This window comes from Salmo trutta, chromosome 8, assembly GCF_901001165.1.
Source record: "Salmo trutta chromosome 8, fSalTru1.1, whole genome shotgun sequence".
Lineage (NCBI taxonomy): Eukaryota > Metazoa > Chordata > Actinopteri > Salmoniformes > Salmonidae > Salmo > Salmo trutta.
Genome location: NC_042964.1, coordinates 47,099,453 through 47,125,403, shown reverse-complemented (window position 1 = coordinate 47,125,403; position 25,951 = coordinate 47,099,453). Strand labels below are relative to the sequence as shown.

The following is a 25,951-nucleotide window of genomic DNA, read 5'->3' as shown; positions in this document are numbered from 1 at the left end:
CTTGTTGATGAAGGCTCCCTCTAACAGTCCCATTTGTCGAATTCCCACAATTTTGTCTTTGGCCCATAATTGCCTTTTTGTTCTGCAGATTCCTTCTTGAGAAAGCATTGGATTCGAGCCTCATTAATCAAACTACATTTATCTCTGTAATGTTTCTCAGCGGCGGGGTGAGGGATGTTATCAGACAGCCTGTGTTCCCTCATAATCACACTCCAAACCTCCACCAGAGAGAGGGGATATTTCACAACGCCATTATGGAATTGCGAGCTAAGTAATCCACATCAACCCAACTTTTTAAGGCAGATTTTTTTGTTGAGTGGGAGAGGCACTCCGCGTCTCAAAGTTCTATATGTTTACCCGAGCGTCTTTAAACTGCTGATGCTTAAAAATGGGTGGATTAGCACATTTTATCACACCGTTGACTGGTTATGCTGAGAGCAGTGAAAACTGATCGTGTCCCGTCTTCAATACTCTAGAGATTAAATGTTTTGAGAGACGGGTCGATGGAATCCTGTCAAGTTCGTTTTTTATCTTCTGCCAGCTTTTTGCGTCGGTTGAACTGTCACTCTTTATGCTTTTTGAGAAGTGAACGTAGAATCTCCAGCAGCTTCTCACAACAAATATTTAATAGACCTCAAAGGGTTGAAGCCGATGCTCAATAAGTCAACTACTTACTCGACCTCAGTGCTCCAGCCACTACCACGAGCCCGTCCTCCCCAATTAAGATGCCACCAATCTCCTGTGCTTGATCTACTGTAGGTTATCGCCTGACTCTCTTACGTTGTGGGCACCAAATGCATCTCCATTCCTAATAAACAGTAAGAGCTGTTCAGATTGATGCTCTATTTCTCAGAATTAGCTGAAGCCTTTTTTATGTTACAAAGCACAATATAACGCCATAATCATGTAAAGTTGACAATTTTCCTGGTGCAAATTAACTGACCTGACATGAATGAGTTTATAATTAGGAGGTAGCATTAGTCGTGCCCTCTCAACTATGTGTTTGCTGCATGCAAATGTAATCATATGCTATTTAATCTCTGTGCCAGAACTGAATTTGAGGGTGACACTCATAAATATACCTGGGTCACTAAGCTAAATGTCAATGAATACGATGAACGAACAAATTCATCTGAGGATACCTTTTTCTGAACACAAAATTCTTCAAAATCCCTGAAGTGTGTTTGGCTCATAATTGACTTCAGGCTGGGTTTGCGTACGTGTTCATTTTGTTGTCCACCTGTATCGTGACATTTGGTGAGATGAAGTGAATGGGTTGTGTGACAGACTGTGAATGCCAGCTCGTCCTTGGAGACTATTCACCCAGATGAATGCAGCCAGGGAGAAGGCCAAGAGATACCATCCATAGCACATTTCTCTGAATAGCCAGATCTGATAAGCCAGAACAAAAAATAGCACTTCAAAAAAACAGATTGTTCCCCATAGAAAGTCTGACCTTTAATATTGGAAACCATTTTCATGCCTGGCATAAACATCCCCCCCAAAAACAAACTCTGAATGTGCTATTTCTGCAAGCCTTGGGGTATTAATATTTCAGTGGTAAAGAGGCAGAGTCTCATCTCTCATACCCAGACTGGTCTTGTTTCAATTCATCAGCAGTAACTCCATACGCTCATAAAGTCAAAGGCCTGGTTGTGTGTGAATTCTGTCTGTCTTATAAACTCCACTTGGCTCTCGCACTTTGACCCCCTAGTGTGTAACGTTTGGTTATAAAACCATGTTATAACCACAAAATACCATTTGCCTCATGTTAGATCGGTGTCACCTCAGCATTTTTGAAATAAATATTTCAGGATTTTTCTTTGAAGAGTTTTCAAAACTGTTCCTGGAGAGCTACCCTCCTGTAGGTTTTCACTCCAACCCCAGTTGTAACTAACCTGATTCAGCTCATCAACCAGCTAATTATTAGAATCAGGTGAGCTAGATGAGGGTTGGAGTGAAAACCTACAGGACGGTAGCTCTCCAGGAACAGGGTTGGAGTGAAAACCTACAGGATGGTAGCTTTCCAGGAACAGGGTTGGAGTGAAAACCTACAGGATGGTAGCTCTCCAGGAACACGGTTGGAGAGCCCTGCTCTACCGTATCTCCATTGCCCCTCAGTCTACCTCTTTTAGTTCCACTACCCACCTTCCCCCTCCATCCCACCATCTCTCTCTCCTGCTCACCCAGACTCTCAGTGTCTAATGGAGATGGCAGAGTGTATCAGAGAGATACAGGCTCAGATAAAGCTGTGATGGGACCTAAATTCTTTATGTGCGGTCCCCTACCAGCTCATTCGGAAGGCAAAACAAACAAGCCAAACTGCCGCCTTTAATCAAACGCAGCCCCCTCCCAGCTTCCGGTTCAGATCCAAGGCTACCTCTGCCTCAGACATTATTTCTATAATTCGTTTTGACGAGTGACACCTTTCTGAGGGATGGGTTGCGGCTATTACCTTAACTCTGGTTTTTTAAGCCACCCCATTTTGTCCAGACGAAGTCAGCAGTGACGAAGCTGATTTTGTCATATTGAGTGTGTACTCAAAGTTCCGTCTGTCTGAACATTCCAGATAGATAAAAAGTGATGAATATTCAAGGCAAAGCCCAATACCGGTCTGCGGGAAGAGAAAGCGATGTTCTCATTCTGAGATGCCTCAGAGAGACTAGAGACTATAGCTAAAAGTGCCAGTCTCATGCAGAACGACCTTAATATTCTCCCAACATCTCTTCCCTTTCTCACAGGGGCCTCGCTGCAGTGCAATGTAAAAGGGATCAGATAAGATGGATTTCTCAGTGTCATTTCGGTTTTCTAAAGAGCCTTTCTAAGGGATGGAGTTCTCCAAATGACAATGGGCCGAGATTGCATCATGCTGCAGCCACCCCACTTATTGCAAATTGCAAAGCCTAGTGTGCATTATTGCATGGCTATCTGTTCTTCCCCACAGAAGTCTATAGGATGCAGGTGACTTTGCTTGGGACTGCAGAGTAGCGGTTGAAAGTCTCACGTTGATCCCCTGGTGGCCCCGCAATCCCTTCTAAAACCATTCACCCAATTGTCTTTGAGTCACAGGGGGGATATTTTACGTGAACGGACTTAATCCATATATATTCCGGATCCTGTCCTCAACTGAGCAGACATATGTCGAGAAACCTAGTGGCAAGATGGAGAATAGCACCACATGTTCTAGATGAGACTAAAATTGCGCTTTTTGGCCATCAAGGAAAACGCTACATCTGGAGCAAACCCAACACCTCTCATTAACCCGAGAACACCATCCCCACAGTGAAGCATGGTGGTGGCAGCATCATGCTGTGAGGATGTTTTTTTATCGGCAGGGACTGGGAAACTCGCCAGAATTGAAGGAATGATAAGGGGTGCTAATTCCAGGGAAATTCTTGAGGGAAACCTGTTTTAGTCTTCCAGAGATTTGAGACTGGGACAGAGGTTCACCTTCCAGCAGGACAATGACCCTAAGCATAGTGCTAATGCAACACTCGAGTGGTTTAAGGGGAAACATTTAAATGTCTTGGAATGTCCTAGTCACAGCCCAGACCTCAATCCAATTGAGAATCTGTGGTATGAGTTTAAGATTGCTATACACCACCGGAACCCATCCAACTTGAAGAAGCTGGAGCAGTTTTGCCATGAAGAATGGGCAGAAATACCAGTGGTTAGATGTGCCAAGCTTATAGAGACATACCCCAAGAGACTTGCAGCTGTAATTGCTGAAGAAGGTGGCTCTACAAAGTATTGACTCTGGGGGGGGGGGGTTAAATAGTTCTGCACGCTCAAGTTTTCAGTTTTTGTTGTCTTATTTCTTGTTTGTTTCACAATAAAAAATATTTTGACTCTTCAAAGTGGTAGGCATGTTGTGTAAATCAAATGATACAACTCCCCCAAAAATCTATTTTAATTCCAGGTTGTAAGGGAAAAAAAAAAGATAGAAAAAAAAGGAAAAATGCCAAGGGGGTGAATACTTTCGCAAGCCACTGTATATATATATATATATATTCTCAATATATAATATAATGTGCTGCCAACCTAAAACAGACACAATTATTATTATTAAATTGATTATACCTATCACATAATGCCTCCTTCATACAGGCACCTTTCATTTTGTAATTTAATTTCTCCTTCATATTCTACCCTCTTACTTTTTTGTCTAACTCATTCCCTCATTCTGTTTCCCTCTCTCTCTATTTTTACCTCCCTCTCCCTTTACCTCCATCTCTCTCTTTACCTCTCTCTCTACCTCCCTCTCTCTACCTCCCTCTCTCTCTTTACCTCCCTCTCTCTTTACCTCCCTCTCTCTTTACCTCCCTCTCTCTTTACCTCCCTCTTTCTCTTTACCTCCCTCGCTCTACCTCTCTCTCTCTTTACCTCCCTCTCTCTTTACCTCCCTCTCTCTCTTTACCGCTCTCTCTCTACCTCCCTCTCTCTTTACCTCCCTCTCTCTCTTTACCTCCCTCTTTACTTCCCTCTCTTTACCTCCCACTCTCTCTTTACCTCCCTCTCTCTCTTTACGTCCTTCTGTCTTTTGACCTTCCTCTCTCTCTTTACCTCTCTCTCTACCTCCCTCTCTCTTTACCTCCCTCTCTCTCTTTACCTCCCTCTCTTTCTTTACCGCTCTCTTTACTTCCCTCTCTTTACCGCCCTCTCTCTTTACCTCCCTCTCTCTCGACATCCCTCTCTCTTTCAGCTCTGATATTGATATTCTGTGCACCATGGAGCTGGAAAGTGTGAATATTGAAAGTGTAAAAACTTTGTTAATTGTAAGGCAGCCTCTCTCTCCGTGCGGATTGAGCCCGCTGTACACTAAAAGGATTATGGGTCTCGTAGGTGCCACATGTGCGGCGTCTTGTCACCCACCATTACTTTTCTTTGCTCTGAGTAAATGTTCAGGTGTCCAATATTTTTCCTCTCTAATGACTATATTTTTGTGTTGAGGGAGTGTTAAATTGTCTGTCCCATTTTTGTGACCTTAACGTTTACATGTTCAGGTTCATGTCCATTTGCATTAGATCCTATCAATGTCATTGTGTTTCAAAGGTCGTCATGGTCACCTCTTGTCATTTGGAGTAACTGCAGCCTTATTTGAGTGGAAAATATCACATTCATTAGTCCATTGTATTTTTGGCCATTTAAAGAAGAGGTATTCAGGGCATGTCTTTGTAAATGTGGATGCTGGTGTGTAGAGACGGCGTCTTGTTCATCTTGAGGGAGAACCAAGTGCTAAGTGGTATTATGTATGTGCTTTGTATTTGTGTTGTTGCCGTGCTTTTATCTCCAACTCCTCTGCCTACAGCCAAATCCCCTCTTCATGTCACAGAATGTTTTGTTACCCAACTGCCTTGTACTGTTAACTGCTGCATTTAGCGTTCAAATATCCAAGCAGCTCAGTTTCACTCATACCTCTCCTGTCTCCCTCTCCTCCTTGTTTTCCAGATCGAAATGTTAGAGCACAAATACGGCGGCCACCTCATCTCCCGCCGCGCTGCCACCAAGATCCAGACCGCCTTCCGCCAGTACCAGCTCAGCAAGAACTTCGAGAAGATTCGCAACTCCCTGCTGGAGAGTCGCCTGCCGCGGCGCATCTCCATGCGCAAGGTGCGCGTGCAGAACGCTGAGGGCTTCTCCGCCGAGCGGGCGCTGGCCGAAGGCTGCAGCCTGGCGGGTATCCCCCTGGTGCGCTCGCCATCACTGCCCGCCACAGTGGGCGGCACCCTGACCGACCTGGAGGACTCATTCACAGAGCAGGTGCAGTCGCTGGCAAAGTCCATCGACGACGCACTCAGCAACTGGAGCCTGAAGACCATGTGCTCCCTCCAGGAAGGAGGGGCCTACCAGTTCAGTGCCGAGTCCTTCAGTGCGGCTGGGGGAGGAGGGGAAGTGGGAGGAGGAGGGTTGGACCAGGCTTTTCTCCAGAGCATGTCAGGTGGGGAGAATACAGGCGACCTGCCCCGCAGCGCCAGCAAGCTGCTGATGGCCTTCCGCGACGTGACCGTTCAGATCGACAATCAGAACTTCCGCATGTCCTCCTCCGTCATGGAGTCATCGGCCTCTGTCTCCATGGGCAACTGCGTCCAGCAGCAGCAGGAGGAAGCAGCAACCACCCCCACCATGCCCACCGCTCCCCTGCCCTCACCCCCTAAAAAACACTCTCCTCCTCCCCCTGAAGAGGTCCCCGCCGAACCCACAGACCCTCCTGTCCCTCCCCACGAGCCCCCTCCGCCCCCGGAACCAGTGGTAGAAGGAGAGGGGCAGGACGCCGACTTCCCTGCGCCCCCGCCCAGTGAAGAGGAGCTAGAGGAGGAGGAGGGCCAGCAACCCCCCTTGACCCCCCTGGACAAACTAGCCAACCCCCAGACCCCGGAGGTGGTTGTCCAGCCCGTCCAGCCACCTCAACCCCAGGATGGTGCACCCTCGGTGGGATCCCCATCCACCGAGGCCCTGGAGGCCAAGCGGAGCGGCTCGGAGACGGCTGAAACCAGTTCCGAGCAGATAAGCAGCAGCAACAGCACTTCCACGGAAGCACGCTCGGCATCGGAGGCCTCATCCAAGGAGGCCTTGCAGGCCATGATCCTCAGCCTGCCGCGCTACCACTGCGAGAACCCGGCCAGCTGCAAGTCGCCCACACTCTCCACCGACGTCATGCGCAAGCGCCTCTACCGCATTGGCCTCAACCTTTTCAATGTGTGAGTACCCAACCATTCCCTCCTCACCCAGACTGGGTTAGTGAAATAAATATCGTGGACATTAGGTGATGATGCGATTGCTAACATCTAGCCAGTGATCGGCGAACGGGAGTGAACTGCAAAAAATTCATCCATGGACAAACAATGCTCTTACATGACACACACACACACACATAAGGGTGGGGGTTTACAATCATGGATCTCACCATGAGACAGCACTTCATTACAAGGAGGCTTAAAAAAATATGAGAAAAGAAAGACCTCTTCAGTTCTCCCAATTTAAAAAAGGGAAGTATCTTCTGTAAGTTTCTCAATGATTTTCACTGCTCTCAGCTTGCATCTCTCTCTTTCTCTCTCCCTCTCTCTCTTTCTGACTATACATATCATTCTCTATTTACATTTCTCACACTAAACATATCATTCTCTATTTACACCATATCTCTCTCTCCGCCCTTTTCCTCCCCCTCTCTCTCCCTCCCTGCAGCTGTGGTTAACCGCCTCTGTTCTGCAGAGCGCCTGTCACCTTCTGTTTGTCTTTGCGCCCAAAAATAGCTTCTCTCTTTTATCTGCGGCTGGCTCCTCTCCCCTTATATGGTCCATATCCACATAAGCCGAGATAAGCCTGGAGAGGGAGAAACTCTATGCCATGATCCCCAGATTAGAATACCACAGATGTAGTCATTAAAGGACGTCTCTATATTGTCCTCTAATAGTTGTTTTAAGCACGGAGCATCTGTGAACCTCCCAGAACGAGAGGGCGAGAGAGTGTGAGGGAGAAGGTGGTGGGGAGAGGGGGATAAGGAGATTGGGAGACAGCTGCAGAAACGGCCTCCACGTAAAAGCTCACATGCTGCAGCATCATCACAGCAGACACACACACACACACACACACACACACACACACACACACACACACACACACACACACACACACACACACACACACACACACACAGAAATATAAACACACACACTCACAAACACAAATATACACACACACGTACACAATTATATACACACACACACACACACAAATACACTGCATTCGGAAAGTATTCAGACCCCTTTTTTCCCACATTTTGTTATGTTACAACCTTATTCAAAAATTGATTTAATACATTTTTGTTCCTCATCAATCTACACACAATACTCCATAATGACAAAGCGAAAATAGTTTTTTTGACATTCAGACCCTTTGCTATGAGACTCGAAATTGAGCTCAGTTGCATCCTGTTTCCATAGATCATCCTTGAGATGTTTCTACAACTTGATTGGAGTCTGTGGTAAATTCTATTTATTGGACATGATTTGGAAAGGCACACACATGTCTATATAAGGTCCCACAGTTGACAGTGCATGTCAAAGCAAAAACCAAGCCATGTCGAAGGAATTGTTTGTAGAGCTCCGAGACAGGATTGTGTCATGGCACAGATCTGGGGAAGGGTACCAAAACATTTCTGCAGCCTTGAAGGTCCCCAAGAACACAGTGGCCTCCATCATTCTTAAATGGAAGAAGTTTGGAACCACCTGCCTGTCCAAACTGAGCAATTGGGAGAGAAGGGCCTTGGTCAGGGAGGTGGCCAAGAACCCAGTGGTCACTCTGACAGAGCTCTAGAGATCCTCTGTGGAGATGGGAGAACCTTCCAGAAGGACAGCCATCTTTGCAGCACTCCACCAATCAGGCCTTTATGGTAGAGTGGCCAGACAGAAGCCACTCCTCAGTAAAAGGCACATGACAGCCCGTTTGGAGTTTGCCAATAGTGCATCTAAAAGATTTAGATGCACTATTGTAAAGTGGTTGTTCCACTGGATATCATAAGGTGAAAGCACCAATTTGTAAGTCGCTCTGGATAAGAGCGTCTGCTAAATTACTTAAATGTAAATGAAATGTAATGAGAAACAAGATTCTCTGGTCTGATGAAACCAAGATTAAACTCTTTGGCCTGAATGTCAAGCGTCACGTCTGGAGGAAACCTGGCATGGAGGAAACCTGGCACCATCCCTACGGTGAAGCATGGTGGTGGCAGCATCATGCTGTGGGGATGTATTTCAGCGGCAGGGACTGGGAGACTAGTCGGGATTGAAGCAAAGATGAAAGGAGCAAAGTACAGAGAGATCCTTGATGAAAACCTGCACCAGAGCGCTCAGGACCTCAGACTGGGGCGAAGGTTCACCTTCCAACAGGACAACAACAGGACAACAACCCTAAGCCAAGACAATGCAGGAGTGGCTTCAGGACAAGTCTCTGAATGTCCTTGAGGGACCCAGCCAGATCCTGGACTTGAACCCAATCGAGCATCTCTGGAGAGACCTGAAAATAGCTCTGCAGCGACGCTCCCCATCCAACCTGACAGAGCTTGAGAGGATCTGCAGAGAAGAATGGGAGAAACTCCCCAAATACAGGTGTCAAATCAAATCAAATGTTATTAGTCACATGCGCCGAATACAACAGGTGTAGTAGACCTTACAGTGAATGCTTACTTACGAGCCCCTAACCAACAATGCCGTTTAAAAAAGTATGGATAAGAATAAGAAATAAAAGTATCAAGTAATTAAAGAGCAGCAGTAAAATAACAATAGCGAGACTATATACAGGGGGTACCGGTATAGAGTCAATGTGCGGGGGCACCGGTTAGATGAGGTAATATGTACATGTATGTAGAGTTATTAAGTGACTATGCATAGATGATAACAACAGAAAGTAGCAGCGGTGTAAAAAAAAGGGGGGAGGGGCAATGAAAATAGTCTGGATAGCCATTTGATTAGATGTTCAGGAGGCTTATGGGTTGGGGTTAGAAGCTGTTTAGAAGCATGACAAGTATGTAGTGTCATACCGAAGAAGACTCGAGGCTGTAATCACTGCCAAAGGTGCTTCAACAAAGTACTGAGTAAAGGGTCTGAATACTTATGTAAATGTGATATTTAATTTGTTTTTCATCTTAGCAAAATTGCAAAAAAAAATGTTTTCGCTTTGTCATTATGGGGTATTGTGTGTAGATTGATGAGGGAAAAAAACTATTGAATACATTTTAGAATAAGGTAACGTAACAAAATGTGGAATAAGTCAAGGGTTCTGAATACTTCCCAAATGCACTGTACCCCCACACACACCCACACAAATACACACACCCACACACACACACACACAATTCCACACACAAATACACACACATGTGCAAATATACATACACACACACACACACACACACACACACACACACACACACACACACACACACACACACACACACACACACACACAAAGTGCGGGTATCTTTGTAAAAAACCCACGTGAGATCAGAAGGCTTTAATGGGGCTCTCCGGACAGACTAAAAGAGTTGGACCAGCACGTTCTCTGCTGTTTGAGGAGGAAGGAACAGGATGAAGAGGTGTCTAGGGCTCCTCTCATTTACACTGTATCTCCCAAAGAGAGGGACAAAGAACGAGAGAGTGAATGAGAGAGGGAGAAAGAACGAAAGAGAGAATGAGACGGGGAGAAAGAACGAGAGAGCGAATGAGAGAGGGAGAAAGAACGAGAGAGCGAATGAGACAGGGAGAAAGAACGAGAGAGCGAATGAGAGAGGGAGAAAGAACGAGAGAGCGAATGAGAGGGGGAGAAAAAACGAGAGAGAGAATGAGAGGGGGAGAAAGAACGAGAGAGAGAATGAGAGGGGGAGAAAGAACGAGAGGGAGAATGAGGGGGGAGAAAGAATGAGAGATTACAGAATGTGCGATAGAATGAAAAGAGTGAAATTAAAATGTGAACTAATGATAGAATGAGAATGACAGAGGGAAAGAATGGAACAACTTGTATGGAAGGAGTGGGATAAAAAGAGGGGGGAAAGAGGCACATTTTCAAATCATCTTTCGTAGACTCACTTCCTCTCACCTCTCCTCAAAACGCATAGGAATGACTAAATGAGATCAATCCAGAGAGAGAGAGAGATAGAGAGAGAGATAGAGAGAGAGAGATAGAGAGAGAGAGAGAGAGAACAGTATTTGCAAGGTTGTTCTGAGTTTACTCATCTGAAACTATTCCCAGCACCTTGTTTATAATTCATGTTATTTATATGAAAATTCTGATGGATGTTTAAAGCGATTTCAGTTCCATAGATCGTATGACAATCCTATATTCCCCCAACTGATGTCTTTTGAAAGTATACGGATAACACAAAGATTATCCTAGGCATACATTTAAAGCACATTAATTCATGAAATATATGCATGCACCCAATTATGCTAATCTAACATACATTTTATGATTACTCATAAAATATCTTTTTCTGTATTTTGCACCTCCTACCGTTATTATATAATACTGAATACAAATAGATTACAGAAGATAAGCATGCTTGGCAACTGTGACCAAACATCTCCCTTTTGAATCAGTGTTCAAATGATGAATTCAGTCATATGCTGACGAGATCTCTGGTATCAAAGCTGTGTTAACACAAATCGAGTGTGAATTATCATGCATTTATTATATGATAATATTGAAGTTCTTGCAGAATATTTCCATATAACACCATCTCTGCATTGCCCATCTACATGAGACTCAAGTCATTAGCAAGTTTGAGATTCCCAGTTACTACTGTTGTTATAGGATAGTGTGCAGAAGAATTCAGGATCTGTGGAGAGTAAAAGGACCCCCTCCCGTTATATGCTTTTAATTCAGCAGCACTGAACACTTCCCTCTGCATTCAACTCAGCAACCATGCCCACTCCTCAGCTCAGCCTCACCTCCCATGCAGCAGGAGAGACATTTTCCATTTAAATTCTGCTGCTTTTACCTTTTGACTGCTCTGTTCGTTTTAGAATTCAATTCCCGTTCTGCCATTCACTCTGCCTAGTGAAAAGTGACTAAGTCAAGCCCAGATAAGGACTACGAAGACAAGCGTCAGACAGATGCATGATGGGTACACGGCAGGGGGCGGCTGGAGGGGGGGAGCAGTGGAGGGGAGCAAACAGCACACCTGGAAATATCTCTGAAAGGAGAAGACTCCTTGACACTAAATTAACCTCCTACCATGGGAGTATCCTCAAGGGCCCGGGCTACCCCTCTTTGAAGATAATGGTTCAGGCTATTCTCCATCTGTAGATATTAAGAGTGAAAAAGGCCACTGACTGCCTAGATGGAACCAATCAGTCGGAGTACAAAAGGGGTGGATCCTAAGAATAATGGCAACCGTCCAAGGCCCGAATTCCTCATTAGCAATTCCGTTGCAAGTGGAGGATGTAATTAAAAGTTCCAGGCCACTGAGGGAATTCGGGCCATGGGAAATGTCCTGAAAAGTTTTGAGAACATTGGGTTGAAGCAGCATATTTCCCCCCTCCCTCACTCGCTAGTGCGATTCTTTCATACTGGATGTTCCTAACTCCTAACTCGTAATGAATGTTCGTTGGGCTGGAAGTAATGGTGCAGTGTGGTGGAATGAGTGGCAGACGAGGGGTCCTCGGAGCTGAGTGCTGAGTCACCGGGGACTTCAGGTGCATATGCCTGCTCAAAAATGCCCTATCATCACAGTGTCTGACAGAGCTCAGCTAACACTCTTCCTCAAAAAAGTATTTCTCAAAATTCCAGGAACTTTCAATAAATTCCCTAGTTTTCCCGAAAGCTGTCACGTCCTGACCATAGAGAGCTCTTATTTTCTAGGGCGTGACTGGGGGGGTTTATTCTATTTTTTGGATGATCCCCAATTAGAGGCATCGTTGTCTCTAATTGTGGACCATATATATATATTTTTTTCACCTTTATTTAACCAGGTAGGCAAGTTAAAGAACATGTTCTCATTTACAATTGCGACCTGGCCAAGATAAGGCAAAGCAGTTCAATGCATACAACAACACAGAGTTACACATGGAGTGAAACAAACATACAGTCAATAATACAGTAGAAAAATAAGTCTATATACAATGTGAGCAAATGAGGTGAGATAAGGGAGGTAAAGGCAAAAAAGCCCATGGTGGCAAAGTAAATACAATATAGCAAGTAAAACACTGGAATGGTAGATTTGTAGTGGAAGAAAGTGCAAAGTAGAAATAGAAAGGTGAGGGAGATAAGTGTTTCCAGTTTCAGAGATTTTTGTAGTTCGTTCCAGTCATTCTGGATAGCTTCTGTTGTGGATTTCAGATTTGAGGTGAATAATACTTTCTTTTTTTTTTTATTGGTGAGGCGAGCTGCAAGAGAGTGCTTTGAAGTTGAGTTTTTAGAAGAAAAAATATATAAAAATATATGCGAAGAAAAGAAGTAAATATATATATATACACAGGACACGACAAGACGAGGACAAAAGACGTCTGACTGCTATGCCATCTTGGAGAGCTCATCCATCATTTAAGTACCGTAAATTCCGGATTATAAGCCGCAACTTTTTTCCCACGCTTTGAACATTGCGGCTTAAACAATTACGCGACTAATATATGGATTTTTCCTGCTTTCACATTTTTTTCTCCAAAAAAACACATTCTGTGAGGTGCTCAGTTTTTTGGCGGCATGAAGCTTTCATTAGACCACTGAAATTGCCTAACGGGTTAAGGTCAAACAACTTTTTTGTTTACTGTTTAGATTAAATCGAGCGCTCTCAAACTTCCCATCATTCTGATTACGGTAGTCATTTTGTCACCCTCATCATGGCAAAGACACTGAGAAATGCATATGATGCAGCTTTCAAGTTGAAGGCGATTGATCTGGCTGTTGGAAAAGGAAATAGAGCTGCTGCACGGGAGCTTGGTCTTAATGAGTCGATGATAAGACGTTGGAAACAGCAGCGTGAGGAATTGACTCAGTGCAAAAAGACAACTAAAGCTTACTGCTAATTTTGTATTTTTTGTTACAAGCCGTGTTTCGTTAAAGCCTATTTATTTTTGTTACAAGCCGTGTTTTGTTAAAGCCTATTTATTTCTGTTACAAGCCGTGTTTCGTTAAAGCCTGTGTGAAGTTCATTTGTTTCAATGTACCGGTAGGCACCTGCGGCTTATAGACATGTGCGGCTTATTTATGTTCAAAATAATCCTTTTTTAAATTCAGTGGGTGCGGCTTATATTCAGGTGCGCTTAATAGTCCGGGATTTACGGTAGTTGTTTTTCCCATCTTTGTTTGTGGGAGATTATTTCGAGTTAGTGCATGTAGCACCTCTTTGTCACAGTTTGTTGTTTTGTTTATGGTTTATTGTATGTCTTGCATAGTTTCACATTATAATAAAATATGTGGAACGATATTCACGCTGCGCCATTGATCTGTTCCTACACACACACGTGACAAAAGCATGGTTGGAGGATCCCAGAAGCAGGAAGGAATAAGCAGGAAATTCAGAATCCTCCAACCAGGATTTCTGGAAAACCAAGGAATCTAACCTTAGTTATCAAATCAAGTGAAATCTAATTGTATTAGTCACATGCGCCGAATACAACAGTGAAATACTTACTTACGAGCCCGTAACCAACAGTGCAGTTTCTAAAAAATATGGATAAGTTATGTCATTGACAGAAGGCGCATCCCTTTTTATTTTGTCCTTATCTCACTCTCCCCTCAAATGCAGAGTTATGGTTTGTTGAGCTAATTCAGCTAACCTGGCTAGTAGTATCTCACGTATTATGCTAAGTAAAGCTAATTTGGCTAACTTGGCTAATATCCTGTCTGTATAGACTATCTTAGGAAGAGCTAATATGGTTAATATCCTGTTCATATATACACTATATAAACACTATATTACTACATTTCTTGTAGTAAAATGTTACACAAAATGTAGGCTAATTTTTGACTTCGAGAACAGGGGTTGAGAAAAAGAATTTATTGAGATAAATTCCGATTAATCGGTCGACCTCAAGTATACACTATGGTAGGAAGAGCTAATATGGTTAATATCCTGTTTATATATACACTATGGTAGGAAGAGCTAATATGGTTAATATCCTGTTTATATATACACTATGGTAGGAAGAGCTAACCTGGCTAATATCCTGTTTATATATACACTATGGTAGGAAGAGCTAATATCCTTAATATCCTGTTTATATATACACTATGGTAGGAAGAGCTAACCTGGCTAATATCCTGTTTATATATACACTATGGTAGGAAGAGCTAATATGGTTAATATCCTGTTTATATATACACTATGGTAGGAAGAGCTAACCTGGCTAATATCCTGTTTATATATACACTATGGTAGGAAGAGCTAACCTGGCTAATATCCTGTTTATATATACACTATGGTAGGAAGAGCTAACCTGGCTAATATCCTGTTTATATATACACTATGGTAGGAAGAGCTAACCTGGCTAATATCCTGTTTATATATACACTATGGTAGGAAGAGCTAATATGGTTAATATCCTGTTTATATTTACACTATGGTAGGAAGAGCTAACCTGGCTAATATCCTGTTTATATATACACTATGGTAGGAAGCGCTAATATGGTTAATATCCTGTTTATATATACACTATGGTAGGAAGAGCTAATATGGTTAATATCCTGTTTATGTATATACTATGATAGGAAGAGCTAACCTGGCTAATATCCTGTTTATATATACTATGGTAGGAAGAGCTAATATGGTTAATATCCTGTTTATGTATATACTATGATAGGAAGAGCTAACCTGGCTAATATCCTGTTTATATATACACTATGGTAGGAAGAGCTAACCTGGCTAATATCCTGTTTATATATACACTATGGTAGGAAGAGCTAACCTGGCTAATATCCTGTTTATATATACACTATGGTAGGAAGAGCTAATATGGTTAATATCCTGTTTATATATACACTATGGTAGGAAGAGCTAACCTGGCTAATATCCTGTTTATATATACACTATGGTAGGAAGAGCTAATATCCTTAATATCCTATTTATATATACACTATGGTAGGAAGAGCTAATATGGCTAATATCCTGTTTATATATACACTATGGTAGGAAGAGCTAACCTGGCTAATATCCTGTTTATATATACACTATGGTAGGAAGAGCTAACCTGCCTAATATCCTGTTTATATATACACTATGGTAGGAAGAGCTAACCTGGCTAATATCCTGTTTATATATACACTATGGTAGGAAGAGCTAACCTGGCTAATATCCTGTTTATATATACACTATGGTAGGAAGAGCTAATATCCTTAATATCCTGTTTATATATACACTATGGTAGGAAGAGCTAACCTGGCTAATATCCTGTTTATATATACACTATGGTAGGAAGAGCTAATATCCTTAATATCCTGTTTATATATACACTATGGTAGGAAGAGCTAACCTGGCTAATATCCTGTTTATATATACACTATGGTAGGAAGAGCTAACCTGGCTAATATCCTGTTTATATATACACTATGGTAGGAAGAGCTAACCTGGCTAATATCCTGTTTATATATACACTAGCGAGCTGTGAATAGAAAGCAGTGGTCTCAGGAATAGATTTGGATTTCAGTGATTTCGTAACCTTTTCATTGTGCTATTGCCAACCGGCATTGGTAACAGAGCAAGTATGGGTTTGCATGTCTACATCTGCCAGCCTCCTACTGCATTTGTCATTTGTTTGTCATGAAAGGCAGCGAATAATCCACACATATGCTAAATAGCTCCAAAAAGTGCTCTTTTATACCGATTGTGTTTTTGAAAAGCAGCCATTGTGGCACTTCAAGATTTTTCTCTTTGACTTTGAGGAAAGTTTTCTGGCAGTGACAAATCCAAACCTCATAATATCCACACTCCTCCACCCCCCAACCCTTTCCACTGATGATCACTCAACTTGAAAAATAAAAACCGGATGGCATGCTGACAGGGAGAGAGGGGGATGGAGGGAGAGAGAGAGAGAGGGAAGGAAAGGGTAGAAAAAAATAGAAAAAAATCAGGTTTATTAGTTCCAGCAGTTTCATATCCTCCCTCTAATTCCTGAGCTGTGCACCTCTTGCATCCTAAGCAGGCCTTGGTCTGCTCTGGGCTAAGACAGCCTCCCCCTGCTCCCTGCACCCCTCCCTCTCCCGCCTCTTTCTGCCTCCCCCGTCTAAAAGGGGAGACATTTGAACATTTGGCGTAGTGAGCAGTTTATGGGTGAGGAAGGAGGAGTGGAGAGGAGAGTTTAAAGGGGAGTTGGGGTGGGTGAGTTGAGTCCCATAACAGATAATTAAGAGAGATGGTGAAGGGAGCCTGTCTCTTATCCCCTTAATGCAGCGCGGCGGCTAAGGCCAGGTGGAGGGAGAGGGCTGTGTCTGGGTCTGTGTCACAGCAGGTGGTCTGCACTACCCCGCACAGAGAACTAAAGAGAGAGTGGAGAGAGGCAGGTGAGGTAATAAGTGGTGTGCGTGCGTGCGTGCGTGTGTGTGTGTGTGCGTGTGTCTATGTGTGCGCTTGTCTCTCAGCACATGGTCTGCACTACTAGCCATAAAGGAGGTAGCGTTGGAGAGAGCAGATAGGGATTTGAGGTGGATAAGGACTGATAGAGTTTTCACCTGAAGTGAGGATAGAATATGATAGCTGACCTTCTGTTGATAAGTACAGATGGACAATAGCATGATAAACGGAGATAAACAGAGAGAGAGGGAGAGAGAAAGAGAGGCGGAGAGAGAGAGAGAGAGAGAGGCAGAGAGAGTGAGAGAGGCGGAGAGAGAGGGAAAGAGAAAGAGAGAGAGAGAGGGAGGCGGAGAGAGAGTGAGAGAGGCGGAGAGAGAGGGAAAGAGAAAGAGAGAGAGAGAGAGGGAGGCGGAGAGAGCGAGAAAGGACACATCAAGGACATTAATACTACTGGGGCACTGTGTTACATCATCGTATAGGTTAACTATAGGTGTCCTGCTGAGAGAAAGCAGATTTCTCTAAGGAACCAATCAAAGATTCTCTCTGTCATATGTATATAATGTTGTCTCTGTTGTCCTAATAGATTCTCTCTGTCATGTGTCCATAATGTGGTGGGGCTGTCCTCATGGGTAGACTCTTCTCTCTCACGCTCGGAAATTGACATGCCTCAGTGGCTAATGAATAAAAGATGCGAGAAAAGTGTGTGTGTGTGTGTGTGTGTGTGTGTGTGTGTGTGTGTGTGTGTGTGTGTGTGTGTGTGTGTGTGTGTGTGTGTGTGTGTGTGTGTGTGTGTGAGGAGCTACAGCTGTCAGGTGCTATGTCAGGACTAATTGACACAGTAGATCAGAACCTGTCCAACTCACAAGAGGGGCAACCTGGGGCCGGGAACACAGAGAGAGCTCTCCAATAACTTACCCTATACCTGTGTGTGTGTGTGTGTGTGTGTGTGTGTGTGTGTGTGTGTGTGTGTGTGTGTGTGTGTGTGTGTGTGTGTGTGTGTGTGTGTGTGTGTGTGGTTTGCGTGGTGGTGTATATGTGTCTGTCCGGAACGAATGGAAGGACATCTCAGGTCAGAAACCAGCTAACACTGCACAAACAGTTCAACGTATCCCTCTCCAACTTATATTGTGGTAAAGTGTCAACCAACCATACTCAACAAGAGCTCTCTAGCTAGCTGATAATGCTGTGGATGCCGAGTAGTCCCATGTCAGTAGTGAGAAGCTTCTGTCAGTGACAGTATAAGTGAAGGTGGATGAACTCCAGTGAAGTTCTCCTCAGCAAAATGAGAACACAATGGCTACTGGTGAATAGAAGCTTTCACTACACCGTCTATGCATCAGGGCAATGACTAGGTGTGGAGATCTATTCGGTGTGCCCCACAGATGAGTGTCGGGGCCGTTCACTTGACCAGCGCTATCCGACCATCGACCATAGAGAGAGCTGGCCGTTAATCTGTGTTAGGACCATAAACCTCAATTCACTTTTACAGAGAGGGGAATGAGAAGGAAGGATGGAGGGAGGGGAATGATATTGACGGTTGAATATCGATGCTAACCAGGGTTTTGATGCAGAAAGTGTGTATATTTTTATGTAAAATCAAGTCTGTCTGTCTGTGTCTGTCAGTGTGTGAAAAAGGCACCATTTGGTTAAACTGAGACTAGTCGTCCCAGTAGAGTGCTTTTCTACCTCTCCCTCCTGTCCTCATACAGAGCCTCTCTGTTAGTCTGCAGGGTCCTTTCAGCACCACAGCTGGGGCCTGTCTGGGCTGCAGAGCTCTCTCTCTCTGTCTCTATCTTGCTTTCTCTCTCTCTCTCTCTCTCTCTCTCTCTCTCTCTCTCTCTCGCTTTCTCTCTCTGTTGCTCTCTCTGTCTCTATCTCTCTCTGTTGCTCTCTCTGTCTCTATCTCTCTCTGTTGCTCTCTCTCTCTCTCTCTCTCTCTCTCCCTGACTAAACCCATTAGACATGGCTGTGTTATGTAACTGTTCTCTGTGTGTGTGTGTGTGTTAATACAGAAAGTGTGTATAATATTGTGTGTGTATGTATACTGTATGTGTGAAGAACACTTTAGTATTTTATTAAAGAGGACTGTATGTGTGCGTGCATGTGTGTGTGTGCGTGTATGTGTGTGTGTTTGCATGCACGTGTGTTTGTGTGTGAACTGTGCTATACTAAGGATGGGATAGATTGTAGGGTGCAGCAGCAGTATTATCCTCTCCACACACACACACACACACACACACACACACACACACACACACACACACACACACACACACACACACACACACACACACACACACACACACACACACACCATAACTCTGTCATCTCCTACATATTACCATCTTTTATAACATAGCAAAGTGCTCTTCATGGGAGCCCTCACGCTGTGCGTTCAAGAGCACCATTGTAATTCAGGAGAGCATCTTCTACAGTTTAACAGTGTTCGTCAAGCTGTTTAATCACAGTTAATGAACGGAATGACTCAATAAAGGGAAATTAATATTGATGAGTGTCTGCCTATGTGTTTTATAATTGTAATGGTCGCCACCATATGCTAAGCTTAACACCGCTAGCCTTCACACCAGACTGTCATTACCACACTCCCATTAACACCATGTATCATCACTAGTCTCCACACCAGACTGTCATTACCACACTCCCATTAACACCATGTATCATCCCTAGTCTCCACACCAGACTGTCATTACCACACTCCCATTAACACCATGTATCATCACTAGTCTCCACACCAGACAGTCATTACCACACTCCCATTAACACCATGTATCACCACTAGTCTCCACACCAGACTGTCATTAACACCATGTATCATCACTAACCTCCACACCAGACTGTCATTAACACCATGTATCACCACTAGCCTCCACACCAGACTGTCATTAACACCATGTATCATCGCTAGCCTCCACACCAGACTGTCATTACCACCATGTATCACCACTAGCCTCCACACCAGACTGTCATTAACACCATGTATCACCACTAGCCTCCACACCAGACTGTCATTAACACCATGTATCACCACTAGCCTCCACACCAGACTGTCATTAACACCATGTTTTACCACTAGCCTCCACACCAGACTGTCATTAACACCATGTATCACCACTAGCCTCCACACCAGACTGTCATTAACACCATGTATCACCACTAGCCTCCACACCAGACTGTCATTAACACCATGTATCACCACTAGTCTCCACACCAGACTGTCATTAACACCATGTATCATCACTGGCCTCCACACCAGACTGTCATTAACACCATGTATCATCACTAGCCTCCACACCAGACTGTCATTAACACCATGTATCACCACTAGTCTCCACACCAGACTGTCATTAACACCATGTATCATCACTAACCTCCACACCAGACTGTCATTACCACCATGTATCATCACTAGCCTCCACACCAGACTGTCATTAACACCATGTATCACCACTAGTCTCCACACCAGACTGTCATTAACACCATGTATCACCACTAGCCTCCACACCAGACTGTCATTAACACCATGTATCACCACTAGCCTCCACACCAGACTGTCATTAACACCATGTATCATCACTAGCCTCCACACCAGACTGTCATTACCACCATGTATCATCACTAGCCTCCACACCAGACTGTCATTAACACCATGTATCACCACTAGCCTCCACACCAGACTGTCATTAACACCATGTATCATCGCTAGCCTCCACACCAGACTGTCATTACCACCATGTATCATCACTAGCCTCCACACCAGACTGTCATTAACACCATGTATCACCACTAGCCTCCACACCAGACTGTCATTAACACCATGTATCACCACTAGCCTCCACACCAGACTGTCATTAACACCATGTATCACCACTAGCCTCCACACCAGATTGTCATTAACACCATGTTTTACCACTAGCCTCCACACCAGACTGTCATTAACACCATGTATCACCACTAGCCTCCACACCAGACTGTCATTAACACCATGTATCACCACTAGCCTCCACACCAGACTGTCATTAACACCATGTATCACCACTAGCCTCCACACCAGACTGTCATTACCACCATGTATCACCACTAGCCTCCACACTAGACTGTCATTACCACCATGTATCACCACTAGCCTCCACACCAGACTGTCATTAACACCATGTATCACCACTAGCCTCCACACCAGACTGTCATCACCACACTCCCATTACCACCATGTATCACCACTAGCCTCCACACCAGACTGTCATTACCACCATGTATCACCACTATCCTCCACACCAGACTGTCATCACCAGACTGTTTTGATCTTCATAGTCATGGTGATTTTGGAACTTGTTTAGCAAGCAGGGGTCTCACGTATAACTATCTCCTCCAGCCTCCTCCCTCACCCCTCTTCTCTCTCTTCCCCCCTCCTCTCTCCTCTCTCTACCCCTCTCTGCCGGTCTCCTCCCTCTCTCCTTTATATGTGAGGTCATGAAATGTGAAGGATTTGTGTACCGTATGATATTGACCCAAATAAAGGGGATTTTAATATCTAATTTCTCCTCCTCTTTCTTCTTCTCTGTCAGTAACCCTGATAAGGGTCTCCAGTTCCTGATCTCACGAGGTTTCATCCCGGACACGCCCATAGGTGTGGCTCACTTCCTGCTTCAGAGGAAGGGCCTGAGCAGGCAGATGATTGGAGAGTTCCTGGGAAACAGCAAGAAGCCCTTCAACAGAGACGTCCTAGAGTGAGTAACTGGTAGTCTTCTTCTTAATAATAGTACTGGACTGAAGAGCATTGCCTAGGTACAGTAGGCTCATTACGACCTCCCCCCCAAGATAAACCCTATTGGAGCAGTGGTTAGTGAGTGGAGACCTCCCCCCAAGATAAACCCTATTGGAGCAGTGGTTAGTGAGTGGAGACCTCCCCCCAAGATAAACCCTATTGGAGCAGTGGTTAGTGAGTGGAGACATCTGCCCCAAGATAAACCCTATTGGAGCAGTGGTTAGTGAGTGGAGACCTCCCCCCAAGATAAACCCTATTGGAGCAGTGGTTAGTGAGTGGAGACCTCCCCTCCAAGATAAACCCTATTGGAGCAGTGGTTAGTGAGTGTAGACCTCCCCGCCAAGATAAACCCTATTGGAGCAGTGGTTAGTGAGTGGAGACCTCCCCGCCAAGATAAACCCTATTGGAGCAGTGGGTAGTGAGTTTGCCTTCGGGCTGGAGACATGGATTTGAGACCCACTAGGGCAGTTGTTCCCAAACTAGGGGTCTGATATTCATATATACGTATATATAATAATAATATCATATTTTTATCTCAAAATCATTGTAATGTGTAACGGCTCTCATTGGTGGTAGGAAGAGTAGACCAAAGCACAGCGTGGAAAGTGTTCATGATTCTTTTATTCACAAAACACTTAAACAGGCACAGACACTGAACAGAAAACAAGATCCCACAAACTCAGGTGGAAAACAGGCTGCCTAAGTATGATTCCCAATCAGAGACAACGATAGACAGCTGCCTCTGATTGGGAACCACACTCGGCCCAAAAACAAAGAAACAGAAAACATAGAATTTCCCACCCGTGTCACACCCTGATCTAACCAACCATAGAGAATAATAAGGATCTCTAAGGTCAGGGCGTGACATAATGGGGTTAACCTTCAAATCTTAATGACAATTATTAAAATCTAGAAGATTCAACCAGAGTGCCATTAGATCTTTGGAAAAGGCTGCGCTTGACCATTGCACTTGAATCATTCCCACGGTGAATGGCTAGGTCCGCTATGCTATGAAACCACACACTATTACAGAGACTTTGATATTACCGGCCGCAATTTATACGGTGAAACAATGTGTGGGGAGGCAGGGGCCCAAAAACTCACATCAATACCTTTGTCAGATAGCGCTGTCAAACAAATAATTGATGCTATTGCTAGCAATCAAGCGCAAACTCTGATTGAACTGGCTGTGAGGCCCCGACTTTTGTTCACTCTATATGTTAGGGGATGCTATTCACGAGGACATATTGTTCTGTCTCACGATTCCTGAGCATGAAACGGCACAGGGGATGTTCAGTGTGCTGCGTGGCTATTTTGAGGAAAAACTGATTCCATGGGATCTACTGGTGGGCTTTTGCACAGATGGGGCTCCATCTACGGTGGGACGGCAGGCAGTCCTCTGCACTCTAGTTAGGAATGTGTCTCCCTCTGCCATATGGACGTATTGTATGATACACCGAGAACAACTGGCAGCAAAAGAGCTGAGCACAGAACTCGGAGATATACTGCAGCAGTTCACTTCAATTGTAAGCTATACTGAACCAAAATATAAACGCAACATGCAACAATTTCACAGATTTCACTGAGTTACAGTTTATATAAGGAAATCAGTCAATTGAAATAAATGAATTAGGCCCTAATCTATGGATTTCACATGGCTAGGCAGGGGCGCAGACATGGTGGACTCAATGGGGAGCCAAGCCCAGCCAATAAGAATGATTTTTGTCAACAAAGGGACTTCATTACAGACAGAAATTATTCTCACTAACAGGGACTTAAGTAAATTTGTGCACAAAATTTGAGAGAAATAAGCTTTTTGTGCATATGAAACATATCTGGGATTTTTTTATTTCAGCTCATGAAACATGGGACCATCACTTTACATGTTAAGTTTATATTTTTGTTTAGTGTACATCAAACCACATCACTGGGCGCACACTTGTTCGCAAAACTATGTGGAGATATGGGATCAGAGAATCACTATGTTCTATTTCACACCGAGGTTTGATGGTTATCGAGGGGGAGTGTTGGAAATACACTGCTCAAAAAAATAAAGGGAACACTTAAACAACACAATGTAACTCCAAGTCAATCACACTTCTGTGAAATCAAACTGTCCACTTAGGAAGCAACACTGATTGACAAAATGGAATAGACAACAGGGCGTAATTATAGGCAATTAGCAAGACACCCCCAATAAAGGAGTGGTTCTGCAGGTGGGGACCACAGACCACTTCTCAGTTCCATTGCTTCCTGGCTGATGTTTTGGTCACTTTTGAATGCTGGTGGTGCTTTCACTCTAGTGGTAGCATGAGACGGAGTCTACAACCCACACAAGTGGCTCAGGTAGTGCAGCTCATCCAGGATGGCACATCAATGCGAGCTATGGCAAGAAGGTTTGCTGTGTCTGTCAGCGTAGTGTCCAGAGCATGGAGGCGCTACCAGGAGACAGGCCAGTACATCAGGAGACGTGGAGGAGGCCGTAGGAGGGCAACAACCCACCAGCAGGACCGCAGGAGAAGCACTGCCAGAGGAGCAGGAGAAGCACTGCCAGAGCCCTGCAAAATGACCTCCAGCAGGCCACAAATGTGCATGTGTTTGCTCAAATGGTCAGAAACAGACTCCATGAGGGTGGTATGAGGGCCCGACGTCCACAGGTGGGGGTTGTGCTTACAGCCCAACACCGTGCAGGACATTTGGCATTTGCCAGAGAACACCAAGATTGGCAAATTCACCACTGGCACCCTGTGCTCTTCACAGATGAAAGCAGGTTCACACTGAGCACATGTGACAGACGTGACAGAGTCTGGAGACGCCGTGGAGAACGTTCTGCTGCCTGCAACATCCTCCAGCATGACCGGTTTGGCGGTGGGTCAGTCATGGTGGGGGGTGGCATTTCTTTGGGGGGGCATTTCTTTCCTCCATGTGCTCGCCAGAGGTAGCCTGACTGCCATTAGGTACCGAGATGAGATCCTCAGACGCCTTGTGAGACCATATGCTGGTGTGGTTGGCCCTGGGTTCTTCCTAATGCAAGACAATGCTAGACCTCATGTGACTGGAGTGTGTCAGCAGTTCCTGCAAGAGGAAGGCATTGATGCTATGGACTGGCCCGCCCGTTCCCCAGACCAGAATCCAATTGAGCACATCTGGGACATCATGTCTCGCTCCATCCACCAACGCCACGTTGCACCACAGACTGTCCAGGAGTTGGCGGATGCTTTAGTCCAGGTCTGGGAGGAGATCCCTCAGGAGACCATCCGCCACCTCATCAGGAGCATGCCCAGGCGTTGTAGGGAGGTCATACAGGCACGTGGAGGCCACACACACTACTGAGCCTCATTTTGACTTGTTTTAAGGACATTACATCAAAGTTGGATCAGCCTGTAGTGTGGTTTTCCACTTTAATTTTGAGTGTGACTCCAAATCCAGACCTCCATGGGTTGATAAATTGGATTTCCATTGATTATTTTTGTGGGATTTTGTTGTCAGCACATTCAACTATGTAAAGAAAAATGTATTTAATAAGATTATTTCTTTCATTCAGATCTAGGATGTGTTGTTTAAGTGTTCCCTTTATTTTTTTGAGCAGTATATTTTTTGCATTGAGATTGGACTTGACTTCCTGTGTAATGAAAATAAAAAAATGTGTCTCCTTGCCAATGTAACAGACATACAGTATTTAGAAACTGAACAAATGGAACAGAAGCATGCAGAGGAAATACAAAAACATTCTACAGATGAGTGACTGAATCAGTGGATTCAGAGGAAAGAATTCTTATTGGAGAGAGAGTCTTTCAAAAGCCAACCATTCCCACTTCCCTCGGCTGTGCATGTTTCTAACAGAACACAGCATCAGTAAGTGTCTCACACCAGTGATGACTGCTCATCTCCAATGCTTGGAAGAGCACTTTGGGACCTACTTCCCAATCCGTTTGACTGTGATCCTGGCTCAGTTGACATGCCAGTAAGTGAAATCCAACAGCTGATGGAGCTGTAATGTGACTGAATGCTACAGACAACGCATTCACAGATAACTACGGAGGAGTTTAGGTTCCTGACTCAAAGGGAACACCCTGCCATCTGCCTCTGGATTACAACTCAATGTACCCTTCGCCAGCTCATATCTGTGTGTAGCTGGATGCAGTGCCTTCGTCTGCATTCACACCAAATAT

The 25,951-nt window shown here is 44.4% G+C and overlaps 1 protein-coding gene across 2 annotated transcripts in view; it reads left to right on the top strand.

The window, feature by feature from the left end:
• LOC115199116 (IQ motif and SEC7 domain-containing protein 3-like) overlaps positions 1–25,951 on the top strand; it is a 95,321-nt gene that overhangs the window by 5,995 nt on the left and 63,375 nt on the right. For both annotated transcript variants that reach the window (XM_029761694.1, XM_029761695.1), the window contains exons 2-3: positions 5,449–6,698; positions 21,580–21,741. In XM_029761694.1, the coding sequence (XP_029617554.1) occupies positions 5,449–6,698; positions 21,580–21,741 (1,412 nt within the window). The remainder of the gene's footprint in view (positions 1–5,448; positions 6,699–21,579; positions 21,742–25,951) is intronic.